The sequence below is a fragment of the Esox lucius genome, chromosome 13, assembly GCF_011004845.1.
Source record: "Esox lucius isolate fEsoLuc1 chromosome 13, fEsoLuc1.pri, whole genome shotgun sequence".
Taxonomy (NCBI): domain Eukaryota; kingdom Metazoa; phylum Chordata; class Actinopteri; order Esociformes; family Esocidae; genus Esox; species Esox lucius.
The window spans coordinates 6737913-6761362 of NC_047581.1; the positions used below are offsets into that span (position 1 = coordinate 6737913).

The 23450-nt window shown below is 44.4% G+C and overlaps 2 protein-coding genes across 4 annotated transcripts in view; both read right to left on the reverse strand.

Moving 5' to 3' along the window:
* LOC105014085 (ornithine decarboxylase) overlaps positions 1–23450 on the reverse strand; it is a 46603-nt gene that overhangs the window by 21812 nt on the left and 1341 nt on the right. The window lies entirely within an intron of this gene.
* On the reverse strand, positions 12080–14977 carry LOC114840664 (ornithine decarboxylase 1-like). Of its 3 annotated transcripts, none has more exons than XM_034296327.1 (5): positions 14813–14977; positions 14510–14672; positions 13052–13209; positions 12611–12723; positions 12080–12350 (listed from the first exon to the last, which is right to left on the reverse strand). In XM_034296327.1, exons 1-5 carry the CDS (start codon positions 14876–14878, stop codon positions 12302–12304), a joined length of 549 nt encoding a protein of 182 aa, XP_034152218.1. In that variant the 5' UTR covers positions 14879–14977; the 3' UTR covers positions 12080–12301. The 3 variants fall into 3 exon arrangements, with proteins under 3 accessions (XP_034152218.1, XP_034152216.1, XP_034152217.1); XM_034296325.1 differs by having other exon boundaries at positions 12611–12825; XM_034296326.1 differs by lacking the exon at positions 12080–12350 and adding an exon at positions 12417–12479 and having other exon boundaries at positions 12611–12825.

The window sequence follows — 23450 nt, forward strand, 5'->3', positions numbered from 1 at the left end:
CTGGATTTAGTTTCTCTCACAGTTGAAGTGTACCTATGATAAAAATGACAGACCTCCACATGCTTTGTAAGTAGGAAAACCTGCAATGTTGGCAGTGTATCAAATACTTGTTCTCCCCACTGTATCTGTTTCAGGTAAGGGGCAGAGCGATGGATACTTTCGTTACCCAAGTTCTATGAGTGGAGCATCGCCCATAGGGGCTTCGCTCCTATTGGTTTACCCTCTCTGCCAATAGGCAGTCACTGAAAATTTAAATATGCAAATCGCACCTCTCGCACCAAAAGTAACCATCGTTCTATGTTGTGAAGCTTTGCCCATAGGGACTTCGCTCCTATTGGTTTAGGGCAAAGCGAGGCTTTGCCGGAAGACATGGCTTTTGCCGGAAGACATGGGTAAATAGAGCCTCCGCGGTCTGCAGAGCTGTCGGGAGACCGGGGAGGGGAAGGAACCGGCAGGCCTTTGAAAACCGGTCCACAACAACCAGGACCGTGGTATTGCCTAGTGAGGGGGGAAGATCGGTTAAAAAATCAATGGACAGGTGAGACCATGGTCGTTGTGGAACGGGCAAAGGATGTAACTTACCCGTCGGAAGGTGTCTAGGTGCCTTACACTGAGCGGACACCGAACAGGAGGACACGTACGCCCTCACATCCTTAGCCAGGCCAGGCCACCAGTACTTATCGGTAAGGCAGCGCACAGTACGGTCTATGCCCGGGTGACCCGTGGAAGGGGACGAGTGGGCCCAGTAGATGAGACGGTCACGAACATCCAGCGGGACATACTGACAATCCGCAGGACACTGAGGTGGCCCAGGATCGCTGCGCAACGCTCGCTGAACGTCCGCGTCCACGTCCCACACAACCGGCGCCACAATGCACGAGGCGGGCAGAATCGGTGTCATCTACCCGCCTTAAGAGTGAAAATTCTCTTAAGAGTGCGAAATGCCACGTCTGCCTCAGTCGTCCAGGTGATCCGGCTCTGCCCACCTTTCAACAAGGAAGTAATAGGAGCTGCCACCTTGCCAAAGCCCCGTATAAACCTACAGTAGAAATTGGGAAACCCAATAAACCGCTGCACAGCCTTAACCGTGGTGGGAACGGGCCAATTACGCACGGCTGACACACGATCGACCGCCATTTCCACCCCATCGGCGGAAATCCGAAACCCGAGGAAGGAGACAACTTGCTGGAAGAACGCGCACTTCTCTGCTTCAGCGTACAAGCCATGCTCCAACAGTCGCTTCAGCACCCTGCGAACGAGAGACACATGCTCAGCACACGTAGCAGAATACACGAGGATGTCGTCGATGTAAACCACCACTCCGCGCCCCAGCATGTCCCTAAACACATCGTTCACAAAGGACTGAAACACTGCCGGGGCATTCATCAACCCGTACGGCATCACCAGGTATTCGTAGTGACCCATGGTGGTGCTGAATTCCATTTTCCACTCATCTCTCTCTCGGATTCTGACCAAATTGTACGCGCTCCTGAGGTCCAGTTTCATGAAGAAGCGCACCCCATGCATTGACTCAATATATTGGGAAATCAGGCGGATAGGATACGAATACCGGACCGTCAGTTTGTTTAATGCCCTGTAGTCAATGCACGGATGCAAACCCCCATCCTTCTTGCTCACAAAAAAGAAACTTGAGGAGGCGGGCGAGGTGGAACGGCGGATCTGCCCCTGCCGCAGGGATTTGGCCACATAGGTCTCCATTGCTGCTGTTTCTGCCTGCGACAAGGGATACACATGACAATAAGGCGGCACAGCATCTCCCTTTAGGTTTATAGCACAATCGCAGTGTCCCTTCCTCCCACAAAAGGAACATTCCCTAGACCGCACCGTCTCCCTGCGATGCCTCCCACTTCCATGGGTTCAGGTCTGACGACGGGGTGTGCCGGAGGGGGCAGATCATTCCCGGTGCGTCCGGGGGTGGCTAGCAGGTTGTCCAGCCGCATCGCCATGTCGACAAGCTGGTCAAAGGTCAACATGGCGTCCCGGCATACCAGTTCCATTCGGACGTCAGGCTGTAAGTGGCACCGGAAATGATCAATAAGTGCCCTCTCGTTCCAACCCGACCCCGCCGCCAGGGTCCTGAACTCTAGGGCAAAGGCCTGCATGCTCCTCGTCTCCTGCCTGAGGTGCACGAGACGCTCGCCGACCTCCCTGCTGTCGGGCGGATGATCGAAAATGGCCCGAAAGAGGCAGATGAACGCCTCATAACGGGCCAACTCCAGCCCGTTAACGAACCAAACAGAGTTGGTCCAGTCCAACGCCTTGCCCCTCAGGAAGGAGACAAGGGCTGAGACCTTCTCCCTATCCCCCGGGTGAGGGCTGAGGGAGGCGAAATATAGCTCCAACTGCAGCAAAAACCCAGAGCACTGGGCTGCGTCTCCGTTGAATCCCTGGGGAAGGCTCTGTTGAATGGTCCTCCTCTGCGACGGTGGAGATGATGGCAGGGGCACTTCGGCCGGGTTGAGTGTTGGTGGTTGCTGCTCAGGTGGCAGCCTCGCCTCCAACCGTCGCATAGCCTGGAACATCTCGGTCATGGCCTCCCCCAGGGATGCAATCATGTTGCCATGTTGGTGGAGTAGGTCACTCCCCACTGACTCCATTCAGGTGTGGTATTCTGTCACGTTGCAGGTGTAGTGGAGTACGTTGAAAAAAGTGAATCAAATGCAGGGAGGCAATGAACGTTTCTTTGTATTGAAAACGTTTCTTTGCAAAAACAAGCGTGCATCAGTTTTCTCCAGTACAGACGTAGAACATAGAACAATACCACACAAAGACACCCAGAGACACAGGAACTAATATAGGCAACATAATGAGGGAATGGACACCAGGTGTGTGCAATAACAAGACATAACAGTGCCGTGGGAGGAGGAGCGGCGTGGCTAGAAGGCCGGCGATGACGCGCACCAAATATCACGTCGGGGAGGATGGCGCGCGTCCTCGTTACAAAGCCACTCCAGCGGTTGAAGAAGGTGAAGCCATCCTTAGCTATCATAGACTCACCAAAATGCACAAGATTAAACTTTCTCGTGAAGAAAGAAGGGAGGCAGATTGGGGTGTGGCTACCTCTTTAATAGCCATGGGGCAGATGGCCATGAGAGGTGCGATTTGCATATAAAAAAATTTCAGTGACTGCCTATTGGCAGAGTGGGTAAACCAATAGGAGTGAAGCCCCTATGGGCAGAGCTTCACGACATAGAACGTGTTTTGTGTTCTGCTCAGTCTGGAGGCTCTAACACTCTCTGTGTGTGTATGTGTGTTGTTTTTCAGTAGGTTGGCAGATTTTGAGTTCATCTGAAGATAATACACCAAAGTTCGACATAACCTCAGTTTGGATCTATTGATTATCTAAGTACCAGTTTTCTATATTACTGTTATTCAATACGCATATATACATTTCTGTAGACAACATCTGTATTGTACCCCACTCTGTTGTTGATCCCTGGGAAGGACTATTGACATCAAAAATAAAAAAATAATTGTGTAGGTTTGCACCACCTCACCGTTTTGATAACTGAGTAAATATACAGCTCTGGATTTTTTTTTAAAACCACTGCACCTTTTTCTTTCCTTTCCAAAAAAGTTAAAAACTAAAGTTTTGAGTGAGGAACAGAAGGCTTAAAAAGAGACCACTGCAAATGGATTCATTTTCTTGACATTGTAGTGTAGGCGCGGGAAGGGGGGTGCTGAGGGTGCTGCAGCACCCCCTGGCAGCAGGTGGGTGGTGCACAGCACCCCCTACTTCACGAGCATTACATTTGCTCTGGAAAAAATTAAGAGACCACTGCAAAAAAGTTGAAAAGGAAAGTTTTGAGTGAGGAACAGAAGTGTTCAATTTGCAGTGGTCTCTTAATTTTAACCATTCTCTTCCTCACTCAAAACCTTCCTCTTAAATTTCTTTGGAAAGGAAAGAAATAGGTAGGACTCTCCGGGACAGTCCTTGATTGGTACAGAGTTTATCTAGATGGCCAGAGTTACTTTGTCACCATTGGTAATCATTAATCTGTTAGGGTGGCTATGACATGCAGAGTTCCACAGGAATCAGTTCTCGGGCTGCTTCTGTTCAATCTCTATATGCTACCTCTGGGCCAGATCTACAACTATGGTTTCCACTACCAATTCCTTTTTTAGGATGCATTTATTTTATTAAAATGAATATATTAACTAGAATGTTGTATCCTATGCAAATGCTGCCTAATAATATTTCTTCAAAGCTTTTTCGAGTTCTACGTGGCATAATTAGAAAATTCATCTGGAAAAATAAACGTCCAAGAAGGAGTTTGATTAAATTGTAATTTCCAATTGAATAGGATGGCCTCTCATTACCTAATTTTTGTTTTATCATTGGGCCTCATAAATGAGGCGTATAAATGATTGAATTAGAAATTATTTGGATCCATATTTTATTGATCCGTAAGGAATAGGTTGTAAACCAGTTTTTCGTTCTGATTTACCATTTATTTATTATGCAACTTCCTTACCATGCATATAAAAAATTATCATATTGTTCGGGAATATTATATTGTCAGGGAAAATAATATGTAATTTCTATGGTGTACCAAACACTATTTCATGTTTAGCTCCAATTGTAAATAACCCTCATTGTATCCTATCGTACAGATGTTGGCTTTAAGAGATGAAAAGATGCTGGGTTAATTAAGATAAAATATCTCTATGATGGGTCAATATTGAAATTGTTTGAATTGCATGAGGTAGACTATAAATTACATCAATGCCACTTTTTTCATTACTTACAATTAAGAAGCTATCTAAGCTATCTGTCAAGCAGGTTTTCCATACAGTACATTCCAATTGTTTTTACAGATTGTGTTTGTAAATTTTTCCAGAATTGACTAATTGCTCTCAGGTGAATCTTGACTTCCATTAATGAAGGGGAATGTGTGAAACATTAGATCAACCAATGATCAACCAGATCAACCTCTACATAAAATAGCTTAGAAGTGCATCTAATGAACCTTTAATTGGCAAGCATATCTAAACAGAGCACAACACAGTGTTACAATTTCTGAAAATGGAAGGACAACAAGGAAAGGAACTGGGTCAACAGCCAGGAAGAAGAGAACTAAGGATGTGTGGTGGAAGGGCAGGGATGCCAAACAGAGGAGGTGGTAGAAGAGGCAGAGGAGACAGGCGTGTTTCAGATGAAAGAAGGGACACTGTTGTGGACCATGTCCTCAATCATGGCCTTACAATGGCTGAGGTTGGCCGAATGTTGGGAGAACAACTGTCCTCAATCATTCAAATGTTTCGTAGAAAGAACGTGCATTGCACTGTAATACTACATACTTTTGACTACACTGAAATCTTCCTCAGTCTTGTTTTTGGCATCACTGTATTTCCCCACATAGAATTGCAATACTACCTCACAGTGGTGTGAGAGGGCCCCTTTTCACACCTCAACAGCAGGAGGCTATTTGCACAATGGTCAGAGAAAATAATGCCATTAGACTAAGGGAGATTCAGTGCCATCATAGAAGACAACAATGTCTTTGTAAACATCCAATCTGTTAGCATCTCAACCATAGACAGGGGGCTGAAAAGAAACCATATGAGCATGAAACAGCTGTACCATGTACCATTTGAAAGGAATGTGACAGAGTGAAGGAGAACATAATAAGTACAAATTGTAATAATTAATAAATGCATGTGAGCTGAGTCTTAAGTCTATTTAAACATAGTCCAGGTCAGAAGCATGACCAGATGGCCAAGGACAGGGACAACACGGGGGAGGAGGAGGATGTCAGCACAGTGGCATCCGAAATGCTTGATCTGCAACACAACCAGGAGGACTTTAGACAGGAAAAGCAACGGGTCTTTCAAGCCTGGTACTCCTCAGATGTGGGCCAAGACCTCATGTCCTCCTATGTTGAAAACGGCAGGATACCGGGAACATTTCGAAAATGCATTATTTAGATCAACAAAGATTCATAGTAAAGAAGGAGAACTGACCCTACTCCACCAGCACAATAATATAGCAGCGTAAGACCTTGGGGCTGAGACAATGACACTGTAATTTGTTGACAGACCAAAGGTAAAAGCATAAAGGTAAATCTAGTCCAGTCTCTTGCAATCCTAATCTCACATGAAGGAATGTGTGGCTTTGTACTGTTGAAATGTAAAAATTCCATACAGAAAAAGTGCAGCCTTGTGCTTTTTCAATCATTGTCATAAAAAAATTAGCCATAGTGTACATCAGAAAATACCAACAGAGTGCATTTTTATATTGACAACACGGCTAAGCATTTTAACACAACTAAGCATCTTGTTTGTAAACAATGACACAAGGACTTGACATTCTGATGGCACTGATATGTTCACTGACATAAAGATTTACTTTTGAGGAATGGACTAAAGATTTTGAGCAAGTTACAGGTTGCTGTTGCTGTTTGTACTAATTGTTTTGAGAAATCGACTTGGTTTGCAAATGTTAAGTATGATTTGAGATATGTACCAAACCAACTGAGAAAAACTGTAATTTAAGCTACCACAATTAGAAAGTTAGAGAGTTTTATGTATAACAAATTGATTGATGAAGTGAAAATGACAACTTTCAGTAGTAAAAGGTATTGGGAAGTGGATCTAGGACAACATCTAGACAATGACATGTGGAATGATGAATGCTAAAAAGATGACTCATTCTTATGAAACTCATGTAACCCAGTTTAATATTATTCATAAGCTGCACATTACTCCAATTCAAAGATGTAAATATGCAGCTATATGCTCACTTAACTGCTTAAAATGTAAGCTGGTTGCAGGCACATGCTTTCATCTTTTTTGGTCATGTCCATTAATTAAATGGTTTTGGGAAGGTGTACGTGAAACTATAAACAAAATGCTAGGATGCCAAATAAACCAAAATCCTATGTATTTTATTTTGGGCCTAGATAGAAGTGTTTACGGTTATTTTGCTACAATTTCTGGTGGATTTTCAATGTACATATATGCTTCTTCTTCATACATGCATGCTTCTTGAGGTAATTGAGGCTAGATCACATCCTTTGGGCAGTAAGAGTAGGGTTTTCCACGGTTCTCTCGTATTTTCACTTGAATAAAAAGTCAGTTATCGTCACCTATATTAATAGTTATTGTATCCCAAGATCAGTTTTTGCACCTTTCCTGATTTCCTCTGTTATTGATTACTTGTAGCACTGAATAGTTTTAGATCCTTCATTCATCATTCATCTTCTTCCGCTTCATCTGGGGCCGGGTCGCAGGGGCAGCCGTCTAAGCAGAGATGCCCAGACTTCCCTCTCCCCAGACACTTCCTCCAACTCTTCTGGGGGGACACAGAGGCGTTCCCAGGCCAGCCGGGAGACATAGTCCCTCCAGCGTGTCCTAGGTCTTCCCCGGGGTCTCCTCCCGGTGGGACGGGACTGGAACACCTTCCCAGGAAGGCGTTCCGGAGGCATCCAAAACAGATGCCCAAGCCACCTCAGCTGACCCCTCTCGATGTGGAGGAGCAGCGGCTCTACTCCGAGCTCCTCCCGGGTGACCGAGCTTCTCACCCTATCTCTAAAGGATCGCCCAGCCACCCTGCGGAGAAAGCTCATTTCGGCCGCCTGTATCCGGGATCAAAGCTCATGACCATAGGTGAGAGTAGGAACGTAGATTGACCGGTAAATCGAGAGCTTTGCCTTACGGCTCAGCTCTTTCTTCACCACGACAGACCAATACATCGACCGCATTACTGCAGAAGCTGCACCGATCCGTTCCATCCTTCCCTCACTCGTGAACAAGACCCCTAGATACTTAAACTCCTCCACTTGAGGCAAGCACTCTTCACCAACCTGAAGTGGGCAAGCCACCCTTTTCCGACTGAGGACCATGGCCTCGGATTTGGAGGTACTGATTCTCATCCCCACCGCTTCACACTCGGCTGCAAACCGTCCCAGCGCATGCTGAAGGTCCTGGTTTGAAGGGGCCAACACGACAACATCATCCGCAAAGAACAAAGACGAAATCATGTGGTCCCCAAACCTGACACCCTCCGGCCCCTGGCTGCGCCTAGAAATTCTGTCCATAAAAATTATGAACAGAACCAGTGACAAAGGGCAGCCCTGCCGAAGTCCAACAACCTACTGCCGGCAATGCGGACCAAGCTCCTACTTCGGTCGTATAGGGACCTGACAGCCCTTAGCAAAGGACCCAGGACCCCATATTCCCAAAGCACTCTCCACAGGACACCGCGAGGGACACAGTCGAATGCCTTCTCCAAATCCACAAAACACATGTGGACTGGTTGGGCAAACTCCCATGAACCCTCCAACACCCCGTAGAGGGTATAGAGCTGGTCCAGTGTTCCACGGCCCGGACGAAAACCACACTGCTCCTCCTGAATCCGAGGCCGTGGTTTTCGTCCGGGCCGTAGTTTTAGATCTTCATACATAATGTTACATAAGACAAAGAGAACCCAATCACAATCAGCAGTGGAATCTTTTAAAGGATTTGCAAGTGGAGATACCCATGAGGACTTTGATTGGCAGGCCATAGCATTTTCTGACCAATGAACTGAATGCATGGTGAATGAATCACATTTTCACCTTTGAATCAATCTGAGTAGACCCTGGAACATGTATCACTAGTGTTTAGCGGTTTTAACTCACAGTGATGCAGTGCAGGGAAGACATGTCCCAGCATGGACGGCGCTTCCTACCTTAGTTTATGAAATTGCAAAAACAACAGTCGAGCTGCCGACCTACCCAAATTCCTCAAAGGATGCAGCAATGACTCAGCAATGACTCATGAAGTCACCAAAATAGCAAGAGCAACATCTAAGGAACTGCAGGCCTCTCCATTCAAAAGGTCACCATTCACGAGTCACCAAAAAGAAATAGTCCAGGGAAAAATGTAATTCTTTAGAGAATTGTAAAGTGCAAACCATTGGTAACTAAGATAAACATTAGTTCTCCTTCCATATTTGCAAAAAAGCTCATTGATGACCTCCAAGCCATTTGGGATAATGTTTTCTGGACAGACGAGAAAAATGTGGATGTTTAGAAAGACACAGTTCCTGTTATGTTGGGCATAAAGCAAACACAGTATTTCACATTAATTATGGCCCTGAAGTGGAAATGGGCATTTTCATTCAGCCATTTTCTGATTAATGCAGCTCAACATCCTTTTCTTGCACATCATTACTGCATTTTCGGGTCCTTCCCATACTGTGGTGATGGATGACTATGGGAATTTGGCCTGTGTGGCATCTCATACATTTATATTCCAGTGAAACAGAAAGTCATGTTACTTAGGTGTTCTTTATGTAGTGCACTTAAATACGTAATATATGAATGGGAATATACTTCAGTTAGACTTTACTCCAAATAATTTCTAGGGGTACCAACTGTGGCACAAATGCTTTGTGAATAGAGGATAAACAGCAAATAATTGTTTTCCACAGCCTGTTTTTCTCAGATTTACCAAGAGTGCCACTATTAATGGAGGGCAATGTACCTGCGATGGCCGAGTGTTCTATATTGTAATGATGCTACTTAGGGCAGTGTACCTGCGATGGCCGAGTGTTCTATATTGTAATGATGCTACTTAGGGCAGTGTACCTGGGATGACAGAGTGTTCTATATTGTAATGATGCTACTTAGGGCAGTATACCTGGGATGGCAGTGTTCTATATTGTAATGATGCTACTTAGGGCAGTGTACCTGGGATGGCAGAGTGTTCTATATTGTAATGATGCTACTTAGGGCAGTATACCTGGGATGGCAGTGTTCTATATTGTAATGATGCTACTTAGGGCAGTATACCTGGGATGGCAGTGTTCTATATTGTAATGATGCTACTTAGGGCAGTGTACCTGGGATGGCAGAGTGTTCTATATTGTAATGATGCTACTTAGGGCAGTATACCTGGGATGGCAGAGTGTCCTATATTGTAATGATGCTACTTAGGGCAGTGTACCTGGGATGGCAGAGTGTCCTATATTGTAATGATGCTACTTAGGGCAGTGTACCTGGGATGGCAGAGTGTTCTATATTGTAATGATGCTACTTAGGGCAGTATACCTGGGATGGCAGTGTTCTATATTGTAATGATGCTACTTAGGGCAGTATACCTGGGATGGCAGTGTTCTATATTGTAATGATGCTACTTAGGGCAGTGTACCTGGGATGGCAGAGTGTTCTATATTGTAATGATGCTACTTAGGGCAGTATACCTGGGATGGCAGAGTGTCCTATATTGTAATGATGCTACTTAGGGCAGTGTACCTGGGATGGCAGAGTGTCCTATATTGTAATGATGCTACTTAGGGCAGTGTACCTGGGATGGCAGAGTGTCCTATATTGTAATCATTTTACTTAGGGCAGTGAACCTGGAATGGCAGAGCGTTCTACATTGTAATGATGCTACTTACGGCAGTGCGTTTACCAGCTTCTGATTTGTGGACTGGGAATGGTCTCCCACCAAGTTTGGGCCTACCAAAACATAACACTATATCTCAATGAGCACACGGTTAGTCAGGGAGCCCATGTAGGGATTGATTCATCACAGATAGCCTAAGTTGCCTGGTATCTGTACTTATGAGATAGAAGCACCCAGAGATTTATTGTAGTTGTCTTATGTCAAAGGACAATTTTGGCCTTGGTGAGTTGTTTTAAGGACACTTTCAAAACCCTCAGCTGAACAGCACCAGTCTAGGATTGAGTGTTGCCTGTGCTAGTAGTTGACATGTGGCTAGGAAGCTATAATGGTTCTAGTTGGTGTCGTGTTGGTTAAGGAACCAGGCACAGGCAGATATCGCGTTCGTGGGTTTTAATAAACAACAAACAAACCAAACACGAACGGAAAACAATAACTAATCTACTGAATGAAAATAAAGTGTGCGACAACGCGACTTAACAACTAACATTCAAAACAGAGGGCCAGAGGAGGGCACCGGGACGGGGTCCGGGATAGGAGAGGGAGCCGGGGCGGGGTCCGGGACAGGAGAGGGCGCCGGGGTGGCCGGGACAGGAGAGGGCGCCGGGACAGGAGAGGGCGCCGGGACAGGAGAGGGCGCCGGGGCGGCCGGGACAGGAGAGGGCGCAGGGAACTTTACTTCTGGCGGCGAGAACCGGTACGGCTGGTCCTTGAAGCCCCACCAGTCCTCGCTCCGCCCAAAGACCGGGGAGGCCTCCTGACGTAGAGGGGGTGTCCATGCCAAGCTGGCCGGGGACTTTTTTTCAGGCGGCGAGAACCGGTACGGCGGGTCCTTGAAGCCCCGCCAGTCCTCATTCCGCCCAACCACCAGGAAGGCCTCCAGACGCAGAGGGGGTGCCGTCACAACCTTCCTCGGGCACCCCCATAGCCCCCCCCTAACAAATTATTGGGGAGGCCTCGGTCCTGGAGGGACTGCCTGCTGGTTCAGGTTTTGGTGGATCATTGTTGCTGTTGCTGTTGCGTCTGTTTGTATTCTGGTGAGTGTTGTTTGAGCTACTGTTTGAATGTTAGTTGTTAAGTCGCGTTGTCGCGCACTTTATTTTCATTCAGTAGATTAGTTATTGTTTTCCGTTCGTGTTTGGTTTGTTTGTTGTTTATTAAAACCCACGAACGTGATATCTGCCAGCGCCTGGTTCCTTGCAAACACGACACCGACTAGAAGCGTAACAGAAGCCCTATTGGTGTTGCAAATTGGCAGGCATTACTCCAGCAGGAATTCCCTGATCTCATTCATTCAAGCAGATCAGGTGCCTGCAAAAGATAAGTGAACATGTCAGGCAAAGGACCCGGAGGTCACATATATTGACCCATGTGACATCCTGTTTGGGCGAGCTGTGTGAAGAAAGCAGAATGGCTTGGCGTAGATACCTATTTTTGCTGCAATGTTCAACTCTCCTGAATCCATTGGGGAGTTGTTGCAGAAAGGCAGGGCCGTATTGAAACAATAGCAAGAGGAGGCTGGAGAAAAGCAACAACTCTAGAATTCATAGAGAGACCTATGTATGCAAGGCTTCACCATCCAATTTAAACAATGTGTAGTGGCCAAACAGATTTTTCCCTCATTACATTATCAAAAAAAATGGAGTAAATAGTACATATTGACACTCTGAATGATTAAACATTTTACTGACTTTAAGAGGCATTTTAAAGTTATATTCTTATGTTCTTGAGTCCCAGAAACATGTGCCAAGAAATAAAAAAATTAAAACACACAAACAGGATTCACTTCATTGCCATCCAAAAGGGTCAGGTGGCATCACATCACAACATCCAGGTGGCATCTGTCAACGGATTGTAGAGGATCTGTCCTTCTGCCTGACATAACTAGGGTTCAGCATGGCTTAATCAGGCTGTGAGTACATGACAGCTGAATCCAGTGCCTAGAGGAACATAAGGAATCAGTGTTACGCATGCAGGTCCCCTTTAGATTATCTGTCCTTCTACCTGACATAACTAGGGTTCAGCATGACTTAATCAGGCTGTGAGTAAATGACAGCTGAATCCAGTGCCTAGAGGAACATAAGGAATCAGTCTTTTACTGTAATGGCAAAATACAATCAACATTGAGAGGTAAACAAAAAGAAAATACTTATCATTACTAGTTTAATTGATCTAGGTTAACCTCAGTGGATATACTCACATTGTATCACGGCTCATAACATAGTAGATAGGTGTTTTTTTGAAGCCATTGAAGGTGGTAGAGATACAGTGTGTGTAGGCACCCATGTTGTCAATCAGGAGCCAGTCTCCCACCTGTAACTCAGGTAGGAAGGTATTCTTCACTACCACATCCACGCTGTCACATGTGGGTCCCCAGATCACACAGGGGTAAACTGGCTCATCAGGCTTGGGTTTCTGTACGTAAATGAAGGTGACTTCATGCCACACTATATTTATAATCACTGCTGTTCATAGTGACTCTTTATTAGTACAGTCACTAAATAGCTAACTGATTATATGATAACGTGTCCAATATCACTTCTGGGATCAGAGATTAACCACTGCTGTTTGTTTCTGAAGTGGTCAAAAAGAGCTGAAAGCATCAAATACTCAATAAACTAATTGTTAAAAAAATACTTACCCTGTGAGGATAAGGTGATACAATGGATTGAACAGGGTCATTTAAAAGCATACTGATGGAACCATAAACTCCATCATTCAAGTAGTACATCATGGTTCTATTAGCGGTTCCACAATCTGTTCTACAAGAGGTTGTCCTAGTAACAGTCAGCTGATCACCTGTGGAACAGATAAGGGCAAAAGAATGAATTTTGATAACACTTATAACAGAAGGCCATATGCGTAACACATTATACAACATTTTACATGTACTCATAATGCAATATAATATAGTAATAATGCAGTATAAGCATGGTTATAGACACTCGTAAAGATTCATGAATATTTGTGATGTTGTATACAAATATTCATAATGCATTATGTTTAATTATAATAAACTATAATGTACAGAAGCATAGTGCTTCACAATTACAGGGACATCTTTCCTCAAGGATCATACAGCACTGTAACTAACCCACAACATGGGGTCAATGAGCAGCAAATCACTATTAGTACATCATAATCTCTTTCATGGTGTGTTATAGCGTACCTATGAGCCACTATTAACACTTTTTTTTTTTGCTTTAGGTAATGTGTTGACATGTCTAATCCCACAAACTTAATACACCATAAGACATTACTTAAACATTATAAAGTAGTCATTGGCCGCACAACATCGTTATGGTCAGTAAACAGGCCCTTGTACTACCTCAGAAATGTGCCTGTATTAAAAGGATGTTATGTTGTGTCAATATAGAATGTGCAGAATGTTTGACTTTACTGAATGCAGACAATTACCACTTTATAAGTATTATGGTGTATTATGTTTGTGTGATTAGACATTTCATAATTTTACCAAAAGCAATCAAAGATGATTTTATAGTGGCTTATAAATGTGCTATAACACACCATGAAAAAGATTATGAAGCACTAATAGTGCTGCTCATTTGCCCTTCTTTTAGATTAATCACAGTGTTGTATGTTCCTTGAGGAATTATTTCCCTGTAATTGTGAAGCACTATGCTTCTGTACATTATAGTTCATTATAAATAAACATTATGCACTATGTATATTTGTATACAACATCGCAAATCTTCATGAATCTATACGAGTGTCTATTAGTATGTTTATACTACATTATTACTGCATTATATTGCATTATGAGTACATGTATAATGCTGTATAATGTGTTATGCATAAGGCCTTTAAAAAAAGTGTTACCTGAGTTTCATATTTGGGGCACATAAAAAGGTTTTCAAAATATTCTTATTATTCTAGGGGGGTCCAATTTATCTAATTCTGTCATTGGGGGTACATGTCCCCCCTGTCTGCCCCTGCTCCTGTACCCTTGGGAATAGACAGAGAATACTGAGTATACAACATATGAGCCCTTAAACAAGCCATGCTATGATTAGTTCCCTTTTCTAAAGTACAGATATTTCTGAAGGCAAGTTTGTTGGGTCCCCTGTCCCTTCTTTACCGTTGAATGAAGACAGCTCTTCCATGATCACTTTCTTGGCGATGACATTGGCGGCGAGAGTGACAGCTGATGTCACATAGTAGCGGCCGGGCTCTGCAATCACACTGACTCCACAAGAAGGAGGAAAGAACTCCTCCAGGGCTTTGTTTATATCAGCAGCTATCTGAGGAGGAGTGGATATTAGAGTTAACAACAATTTTAGTGACAGCAATATTCATCTAGCATATAGTTTCCAGTAACCCACTTTCCAACAATTTTCTGAACTTTCTGTACTTTTAAAGCATTTAGAATAAATAAGTAAACCTCCTCAAATGTGAGTTTAAAGTCATTTTGTCCAGGGAAGCCGCCACCAATATCCAGGAGGGTCATTTTGAAGTCCAACTCTTTCTGAAATCAAAATAATAAACATAAAGGACAGATCAATGCCTATTTAATCTAACACCAGAGTCATCAGTTTATAACTGGTTATTTGTCATATATGAATGATACAAATTAATAACCATCATCTTCATCATTTTCTTCCGCTTATCCGGGGCCGGGTCGTGGGGGCAGCAGTCTAAGCAGGGATGCCCAGACTTCCCTCTCCCTAGACACTTCCTCCAGCTCTTCCGGGGGGACACCAAGGCGTTCCCAGGCCAGCCGGGAGACATAGTCCCTCCAGCGTGTCCTAGGTCTTCCCCGGGGTCTCCTCCCGGTGGGACGGGACCGGAACACCTTCCCAGGAAGGCGTTCCGGAGGCATCCGAAACAGATGTGGAGGAGCAGCGGCTCTACTTTGAGCTCCACCCGGGTGACCGAGCTTCTCACCCTATCTCTAAGGGATCGCCCAGCCACCCTGCGGAGAAAGCTCATTTCGGCCGCCTGTACGGGATCTTGTCTTTTCGGTCATGACTCAAAGCTCATGACCATAGGTGATAGTAGGAACGTAGATTGATGTGGCTCACATCTTTCTTCACCACGACAGAACGATACATCGACCGCATTACTGCAGAAGCTCCACTGATCCGTCTGTCAATCTCCCATTCCATCCTTCCCTCACTCGTGAACAAGACCCCTAGATACTTAAACTCCTCCACTTGAGGCAGGCACTCTCCACCAACCTGAAGTGGGCAAGCCACCCTTTTCCGACTGAGGACCATGGCCTCGGATTTGGAGGTACTGATTCTCATCCCCACCGCTTCACACTCGGCTGCAAACCGTCCCAGCGCATGCTGAAGGTCCTGTTTTGAACTATAGTCATTTTTGGATTCTACAATGTACGACAAAAGTTATTGCTTATGCGTGCTTCCTCACTATTACTCCTCACTATTACTGCTAAACGCCGCCTTGTGTACAGTAGGCTACTCTTGAGATTGTCCACATGGTATTACAGCCAGCAGTTAATATTGCAATTATTTATACCTTTTATCGGGATGGAGGGGTTATGTAGGTTGTTTTAAATGTGTTGGTGTTGAGTTGTTAGGTGTATACACTTAAATCTACCAGAACATTGCACACTTATGTCATTTTTTTATACTTCAATGTGATAATTCCATTCTTATACTTTTTCACAGTTTTTCAAACAGGATCTGTGACCATGTTGTCCAGTTTAAGTATGATTTGCCACTTTACGTTCAAAGTTTGTCAATTTAAAAGAAAATGGAGATGATGGAGTTCATTCAATTCGATTTTTCTGTTCACAGCAGGGTTGTATGTTGTGGAGCTCCGCCCTATAGAGGGTTTAGCTCCTAGTGGTTTACCCCACTGTGTAGGCGGTCGTCACTGAAAATGAATTATGCACATGGCTCAGCCAAATGGGGCACGCCTGCCCCTATATGTACCGAGCATACACTACACTCACCCTCTCTTTTCCTTCAGTGCTGTGTGAACTTTTCTGGATTTACTGCAAAACTTGAGAATATTTTTTTCACCGCCGGTATTTCTGTATTACCTGCATCTCAAGCTATGAAGAGATTTTTTGCCGGGCAAAAACACCCATACCTCGTGTGTCCTGCTTGGGTCCTGCACATGCGTGTGACAGTCTTACCGACCCCTCGGCATGCCCCTGCTGCGCTGCGCTACCGCTCTTAGTAAATGTTGAAAGATCCAGCTTCTTTGAGGAGGAAGTGAACATTGACCGTGTCCTCAGCTCTTCTTCCGACGATGGTGCATCTGATGGAGGAAGGAGCAACGTCCTTCTAAGGCCCGATTCCTCTGAACCAGGCTGACCCGCCACTTGTGGGGAGGGAGTGTGGGGTTGCTTTACCCATTTGCTCAAAATGTAGCTGCATCTCCCTCCCCCGAAGCCTCGTTTGAGGATGGCGCTGGGTTCCTGGGCTGAGCGCACTAAAGAGGTGGAAAAGCCTCCTCCCGAGGTCCAAGGTCTACGTGACTATGTTGAGGGTTCCTTGTCAGCTCCGCTTTCTGCCAAGGCTCTAGTGAGATACTACTCTGTTTTTACCAAAGTAGTGGGTCGACAACAGGCAATTAGCTCTGCAGTCCCTCCTCTAGAAGCGGCAGCCAGCGCCTCCTACCTGCCAGAAGCGGCAGCCAGCGCCTCCTGCCTGCCAGGAGCGGCAGCCCATGTCACCTACCTGCCAGGAGCGGCAGCCCATGCCTCCTACTTGCCAGAAGTGGCAGCCCGTGCCTCCTACTTGCCAGAAGCGGCAGCCAGCGCCTCCTATTTGCCAGGAGCGGCAGCCCGTGCCTCCTACCTGCCAGGAGCGGTAGCCCATGCCTCCTACTTGCCAGAAGCGGCAGCCAGCGCCTCCTACCTGCCAGGAGCGGCAGCCCGTGCCTCCTACCTGCCAGGAGCGGCAGCCCATGCCTCCTACTTGCCAGAAGTGGCAGCCCATGCCTCCTGAGCCCGAGGAGGACTGGCCTCTACCGCCAGAGCCCGAGGAGGAGTGGCCTCTACCGCCAGAGCCCGAGGAGAAGTGGCCTCTACCGCCAGGGCCCGAGGAGGAGTGGCCTCTACTGCCTGAGCCTTAAGAGGAGTGGTCCGAGCCGCCTGAGCCCGAAGAAGAGTGGCCCCAGCCGCCTGAGCCAGAAGAGGAAAGGCCCCAGCCGCCTGAGCCAGAAGAGGAGAGGCCCCAGCCACCTGAGCTTGCTGGGGTCTGGTCACCGCCGGCGTCCGCCGAGGTCTGGCCGCCGCCACCGCCCTCTCCTGTCCCGGCCGCCCCGGCGCCCTCTCCTGTCCCGGCCGCCCCAGCGCCCTCTCCAGTCCCGGCCGCCCCCCGGCGTCCTCTCCAGTCCCGGTCGCCCCGGCGCCCTCTCCAGTCCCGGCCGCCTCTGGGGGTCTCTCCAGTCCCGGCCGCCCCAGAGCCCTCTCCAGTCCCGGCCTCTCCAGCTCTGCCGGCTACCAACCCTCTGCCGGCTCTCCCAGATCCTGACCCTCCAACGGCTCCGCCTCTCCGGCCTGTCCCAATGGCTCCACCACCCTAGTTGGTCTCGGCTGTTCCGCCCCCTTGGCGGGTTTGTGCCGGTGGGGGCTCTGCACTGCCCCACCCCCCCTCCTTTGGGCTGGGGTTCGTGTTGGTGGGGGGGGGGTACTGTCATGGTACGGTGAGCAGCAGAGCCACCGTTCCATACACCCTCTTTTCCCAACACTTACGAATGCATCCCGGACTTGTATTGTGTCACGTCTTCAATCATCGTTCACACCAGGTCCCTGTTTGCTCATCAGTATGTTTTAATGTTTCCCCTTTGCTCCCCACAGTGTGGATCATTGTTGTTGTCAGTGTTTGCCGTCGTGTGTTGCTGTTAAATGTACGTTTCTTTAGAGCTTCATGTACAATCGTTTTGCTGCTTTAGTCAGCCTTTTGCTTTTGTTGTGTTTTGTTGTGTTCGGTGTTTGTTTGTTTCTTTCATTAAAAAGAACTACACTGACTACCTCTGCCTGCACCTGGTTCCTTGCTCCTGCAACGCCACATTCATTACATGGCTTCATATGATCACCATCCTTATATAAAAGACAGCTTTTTTTTCATGATCAGTCATATTTTCAAAATAAATGCCATAATATCACAATTTCTGCCAGGCAAGGGCGTATGACCCAGGGGGGACGGAGGGGACATGTCCCCCCCAATATTAGAAACAGGTTAAAGTGTCCCCCCCAATAATGTTGTTTTGCATAATACTTTTATTTTGAAAGAAACTTGTCACATCTCCCTCATGGCCGAATCCAACATTCTCATTCATTCTTTCATGACAAGCAGTGTGTGTAGGCTAGCTAAGTGGATTACTGTAGCTATAAGTTTTGTTTTCACAGTACAGCACAAGTACAACATGTATAAATGTCATTATATTTACATAGCTATAGAATGAACAAATGTGATATAATATAAGCTTTCTTCTGGCCTGCTAAAATGATTTGCACAATCTCAATCACTATAGGGTCTACAATTAGCTAAGTAATGGACGTGCCACCACCAGTCAAGAATGGAATATAAGTAGCTATGTTTCTTGATAACAATCTCTGCACAACAATTTTTTTTTCTTCAGTTTAGATGTTTAGAATCATTTAGATGTAGCTAAGGTGTGTTCAATATTTTAAGAATTTGGTTTATGCTATGTATGATCATGGCAGGGAAGTGTTAGACATTAATAAACAGGCACAAACCAACGGGTTAACCATTGATAAGTGCCATGCCAAGACTGACTGTTGATCAGTAATCATGTCAATCAATCAGTCATTGAATAGGATCTCTGATAAAATGACAAAAGCTGAATTTAGGATTGTACTGTATGTGTTTACTTTATGCAGAAGAGAGGCTGAAAAGAGAGGCATAACAATAACACTGGTCAGAAAGGTAGCCAGAGCGTGCATGGGAGAGAGAGAGAGAGAGAGAGGCCACAAACCAAAAGGTAAGATAGTGAGAAGCATAAATTCAAGGCAGTCTGTAGGGAAGATTGGAATACTTAAAGCTGGACTAACATGCCTGACTGAGATGTTCCAAACATCAATGTAGTATTAGTCATTTTAAAAGATGCACTCTGGTTACATTATCATCAATCTGAAATGCCTTTCCAGCTGAAAACCCCGCCATGCAAAAATTCACACACAATATAATTTACCAGTGCTAGTTAGGAAATCGCTATTTTCTTAAAGTCAAACTGGAATTTTCATACTGAACACTTGAGTCCTATCAACACCCGCAAGGCCTCGATACAGAAAGACAACATTATTTGGGGTAACTATTTACTTGCTACACTCTTTCCAGACATAATGAGTATTGCAAGCAAGCGTGCCGCACAAGCCCTGAAAAGTGAAGCCAAAACGTCTCGATCGCCCCCTGGTGAGTGGTCCCAGTATAGGTCATAAACCCCGCCTTCCCCATGTAATTCAATGGGACGCGAGATCAACTAAACAATTAAATTACCCTTCAAATATATTTTTTCCGAAGCTGGTTTCTGTCATTTACTGTAGTTTGTATCACGCTAATGTAAATTCAAGAGTTTGTTTTTAAAATAAGTTTGTTTTTAGTTAGTTATTTAATGCTCTAAAAACGGTGGTGTGACGTCGTGATTCACAGCTGTGATTGACAGCTATCTGAGCCGAGGAGCCACTGAATCTTCGGAGGACTGAGGAGATTGGAACTTTACATTTAATCTCTAAATTTCTATAATTGATATAATTTCACACGGACATAATGGGTTGTTCTGCAGTACATTGTGCTAACCGATCTGGCATTTCCAATCGATCTTTGAATTTTTTTCGGTAAGTTACATTTATAAGCTATTTAATTAGTAAATAAATGTAATGGGCTAGCTAACGTTAGCTAAAAGACAACAAGCCTCGTTAATAGCCATGTTAATAGCTAGCAGGTGATCGTTAGCTAGAAGTTACCAATTATTTTTGTATTAGGCCTATTCTAAATTTAAACATGATGTAAGTTAGGCTATAACATATCGTCTAGGTTTAACAAGCAAAGGTTGTATTGTACTTGGACTTGCGATTGATTACGGTATGCGCATTCTGCGAGGGAGAGTGAGGGCGGGGCACAGGGGTGGCGCCGTTGATTTCGCGGCTTTACGGCTTTACTTCCTTCTCGCTACTGCGCATAACTACTGCGCAGAACTGGTCCCAAGATCGCTATCTGCGCAGACGCATGTCCAAGATGTCAGCGCCGTATCAGGACACTGGTGGCTTCATTTTTCACCAATGGAAAAGAGCGAAAGGGCGTCGTCCATTATATATACAGTCTATGATTGCAAGCCAGTGTTGTTGAAACAATTATCGCCCCCAGTATTTTCAACCAGACTACCACCGAGCAAAACTGTGTCGTCGCATTGGTCTATTCACACTTCGTTGGTCAATAATACCAACGCCTTTTTTAACCAGAGCCATGTCTATATCTAACGTAGTCATGGACAAAGAGAATCGAACTAGAAGTGGATTCTAGAAGTGGAAAAACACATACAACTACATATTAAATAGACATTTTGGTAAATACATTAACCTTCACACTGTAGCCAAATGTGTGTGTCCCAATATCAGAGTCACTCCTACGCCCTTGCTGCCAGGGTATGCAAACTAATGAGCATAACTGTATCATCAAATAACATTGATAATTAAGGAATATACTGGCCTCATTTGCTACAATCATTGACAAAGTGCCAACTGTGTACCCTTTAACTAATCTATGCATCTGAATTCATTTATCTCAAGCATCTTCTCTTTGGTCTTCACTTTTTCTTCAGGAAATTCAACATTTAGCAGGACAATTTTGCCAAACACAAGGCCAAAGCAACATTTGAGTGTCTCAAAAGTCATATTCTATATTCCATTGAGAATATGTGGCTCTGTTAGAACATTTTTAAGTTGCAAGAAGGCATCTTTACTCTCCTGGCAAGAGAAGGGATGGGTACACACACATGAACAAAAAATCAGCATCAGCATAACACTTAGCGCTAGTATTACAGTATTTATTTAATTTTATTTAACCAGGGTGGACACATTGAGACCTGGGTGTCATTCACAAGTGTGCCCTGGGAATACAACCAAATAAATTTTGCACAAACATGTCGGAAGTTTACATACACCTTATCCAAATACATTTAAACTCAGTTGTTCACAATTCCTGACATTTAATCTTTGTAAACATTCCCTGTCTTGGGTCAGTTAGGATCACCACTTTATTTTAAGAATGTAAAATGTCAGAATAATAGTTGAGAAAAATATTTATTTCAGCTTTTATTTCTTTCATCACATTACCTGTGTCAGAAGTTTACAAAGAACTTAAGCAAACAAAGCGTAAGCTTGCTTCAAGTATGTATTGTAATAACTTGGAAGTAGTTTCCTAAGAATATCCTATGTCAAACAGCAAAGTAGCAGTTTTCTAAATAGTAATTACAGTGCAAAAATCTACTCCCTCATACATGTATATTTTCCTACTGTCCTGAAATGTAATTCTAAACATTACTTAACAGCCTACTGTATCATGACACACATTGACAAATATCATTTTTTAACCTGATTTCTGAATATAATTGACAGCATATGAGCCATTATAGTTGTCCGAATGTCTCATATTTTAACTTGTGATTTTCTTGTAAATGTTATCAATTAATTATCATTAGACAACATCCATGCCTGTCTTTTTTTTAACTATCCTATTTTATTATCCTTTTGTCCTATCCATCTGTTCAAATCTGATCTTTCATTCCAGTAAGTAAATTGTTAAAAGCTTATTTAACTAAATATTAGCAGGCATAGGCATTCCTTATTCATTACATTGAGCTTACACATAAGCTCCGTTTTAAGTTTGAAGAATGATCACTCACAAACCAAGCCTAAATCAGCAATAAACGCCTGAGCAGTGCACTGGTCTCTGCAACTTTGTTAATTACAGTGTCATGATTCAAAGTCATAAGCATAAATGCCTCTTTAGCCTGTGCATAAATGCTACTTAACCCGTGCTTAACACATTTTTGTGAGAAATTTCTCTCACATGTGGACAGTGTAAGCATAAACTTGTAGGTCAGTCCAATCGCATGGTAAGCCTCAGTTAACATACAGCTCCAGAAAAAATAAAGAGACCACTGCACCTTTTTCTTTCCTTTCCAAAAAAGTCAAAAAGGAAGGTTAATATTAAGAGACCACTGCAAAATCTGCATTCTGTTCATCACTCAAAACTTTCCTTTTCAACTTTTTTGGAAAGGCAAGAAGAAGATGCAGTGGTGTCTTAATTTTCTAGCTGTATTGTACTGTATAAGGTACACACAAATGGCACAGTTTATGCAGGAGGAACATGTCCTGCCGTTTAGTTGCACTTCCTGCCCACCCACCCAACCCTCCTCACCTTCCTGTGGCATCTCACTGGAGATCCTGACAATGTAATTCTCCGGAGGAATCTTCTTTAGCCTATCCCACTGGGATGCAAGGCTAAAAGGCTCAGCACGTAATGTGCCAACCTGAGCTCTTTCATCAAAACTAATCAGACATCTACTTATTTCTTGGAGAGCTGAGTTGGAGAGCCCATGTTCTTTTGCAAAGTTTCTACTGTTTAGACAGGCAAAATCAGAGCTAAGTTTTGCATTAGCAGAAAATCTGATATTAAGACTCACAGTTTCCAGTATGACATTATGTACTGTATCTACATAAGTTTCCTTCCTCATGATGCCATCTATTTTGTGAAGTGCATCAATCCCTCCTGCAGAAAAGCACTCCCACAACATGATGCTGCCATCATGATGCTGCAATTTTTTCTTCATCAGAGAAGAGAACATTTCTCCAAGAAGTACGATCTTTGTCCCCATGTGCAGTTGCAAACTGTAGTCTGGCTTTTCTGTGGCATTTTTGGAATAGTGTTGTCACGATAGATACCAGTATTGACAATAACCATGATTTAAAAAAATGAAATATTGATATCATGTCAATAATACCCATATGATAATATCATATTCAGTAAATGAAAATGTAACTATATTTTTCCAAAAAAATCGTTTTTTCTATAGCTTAT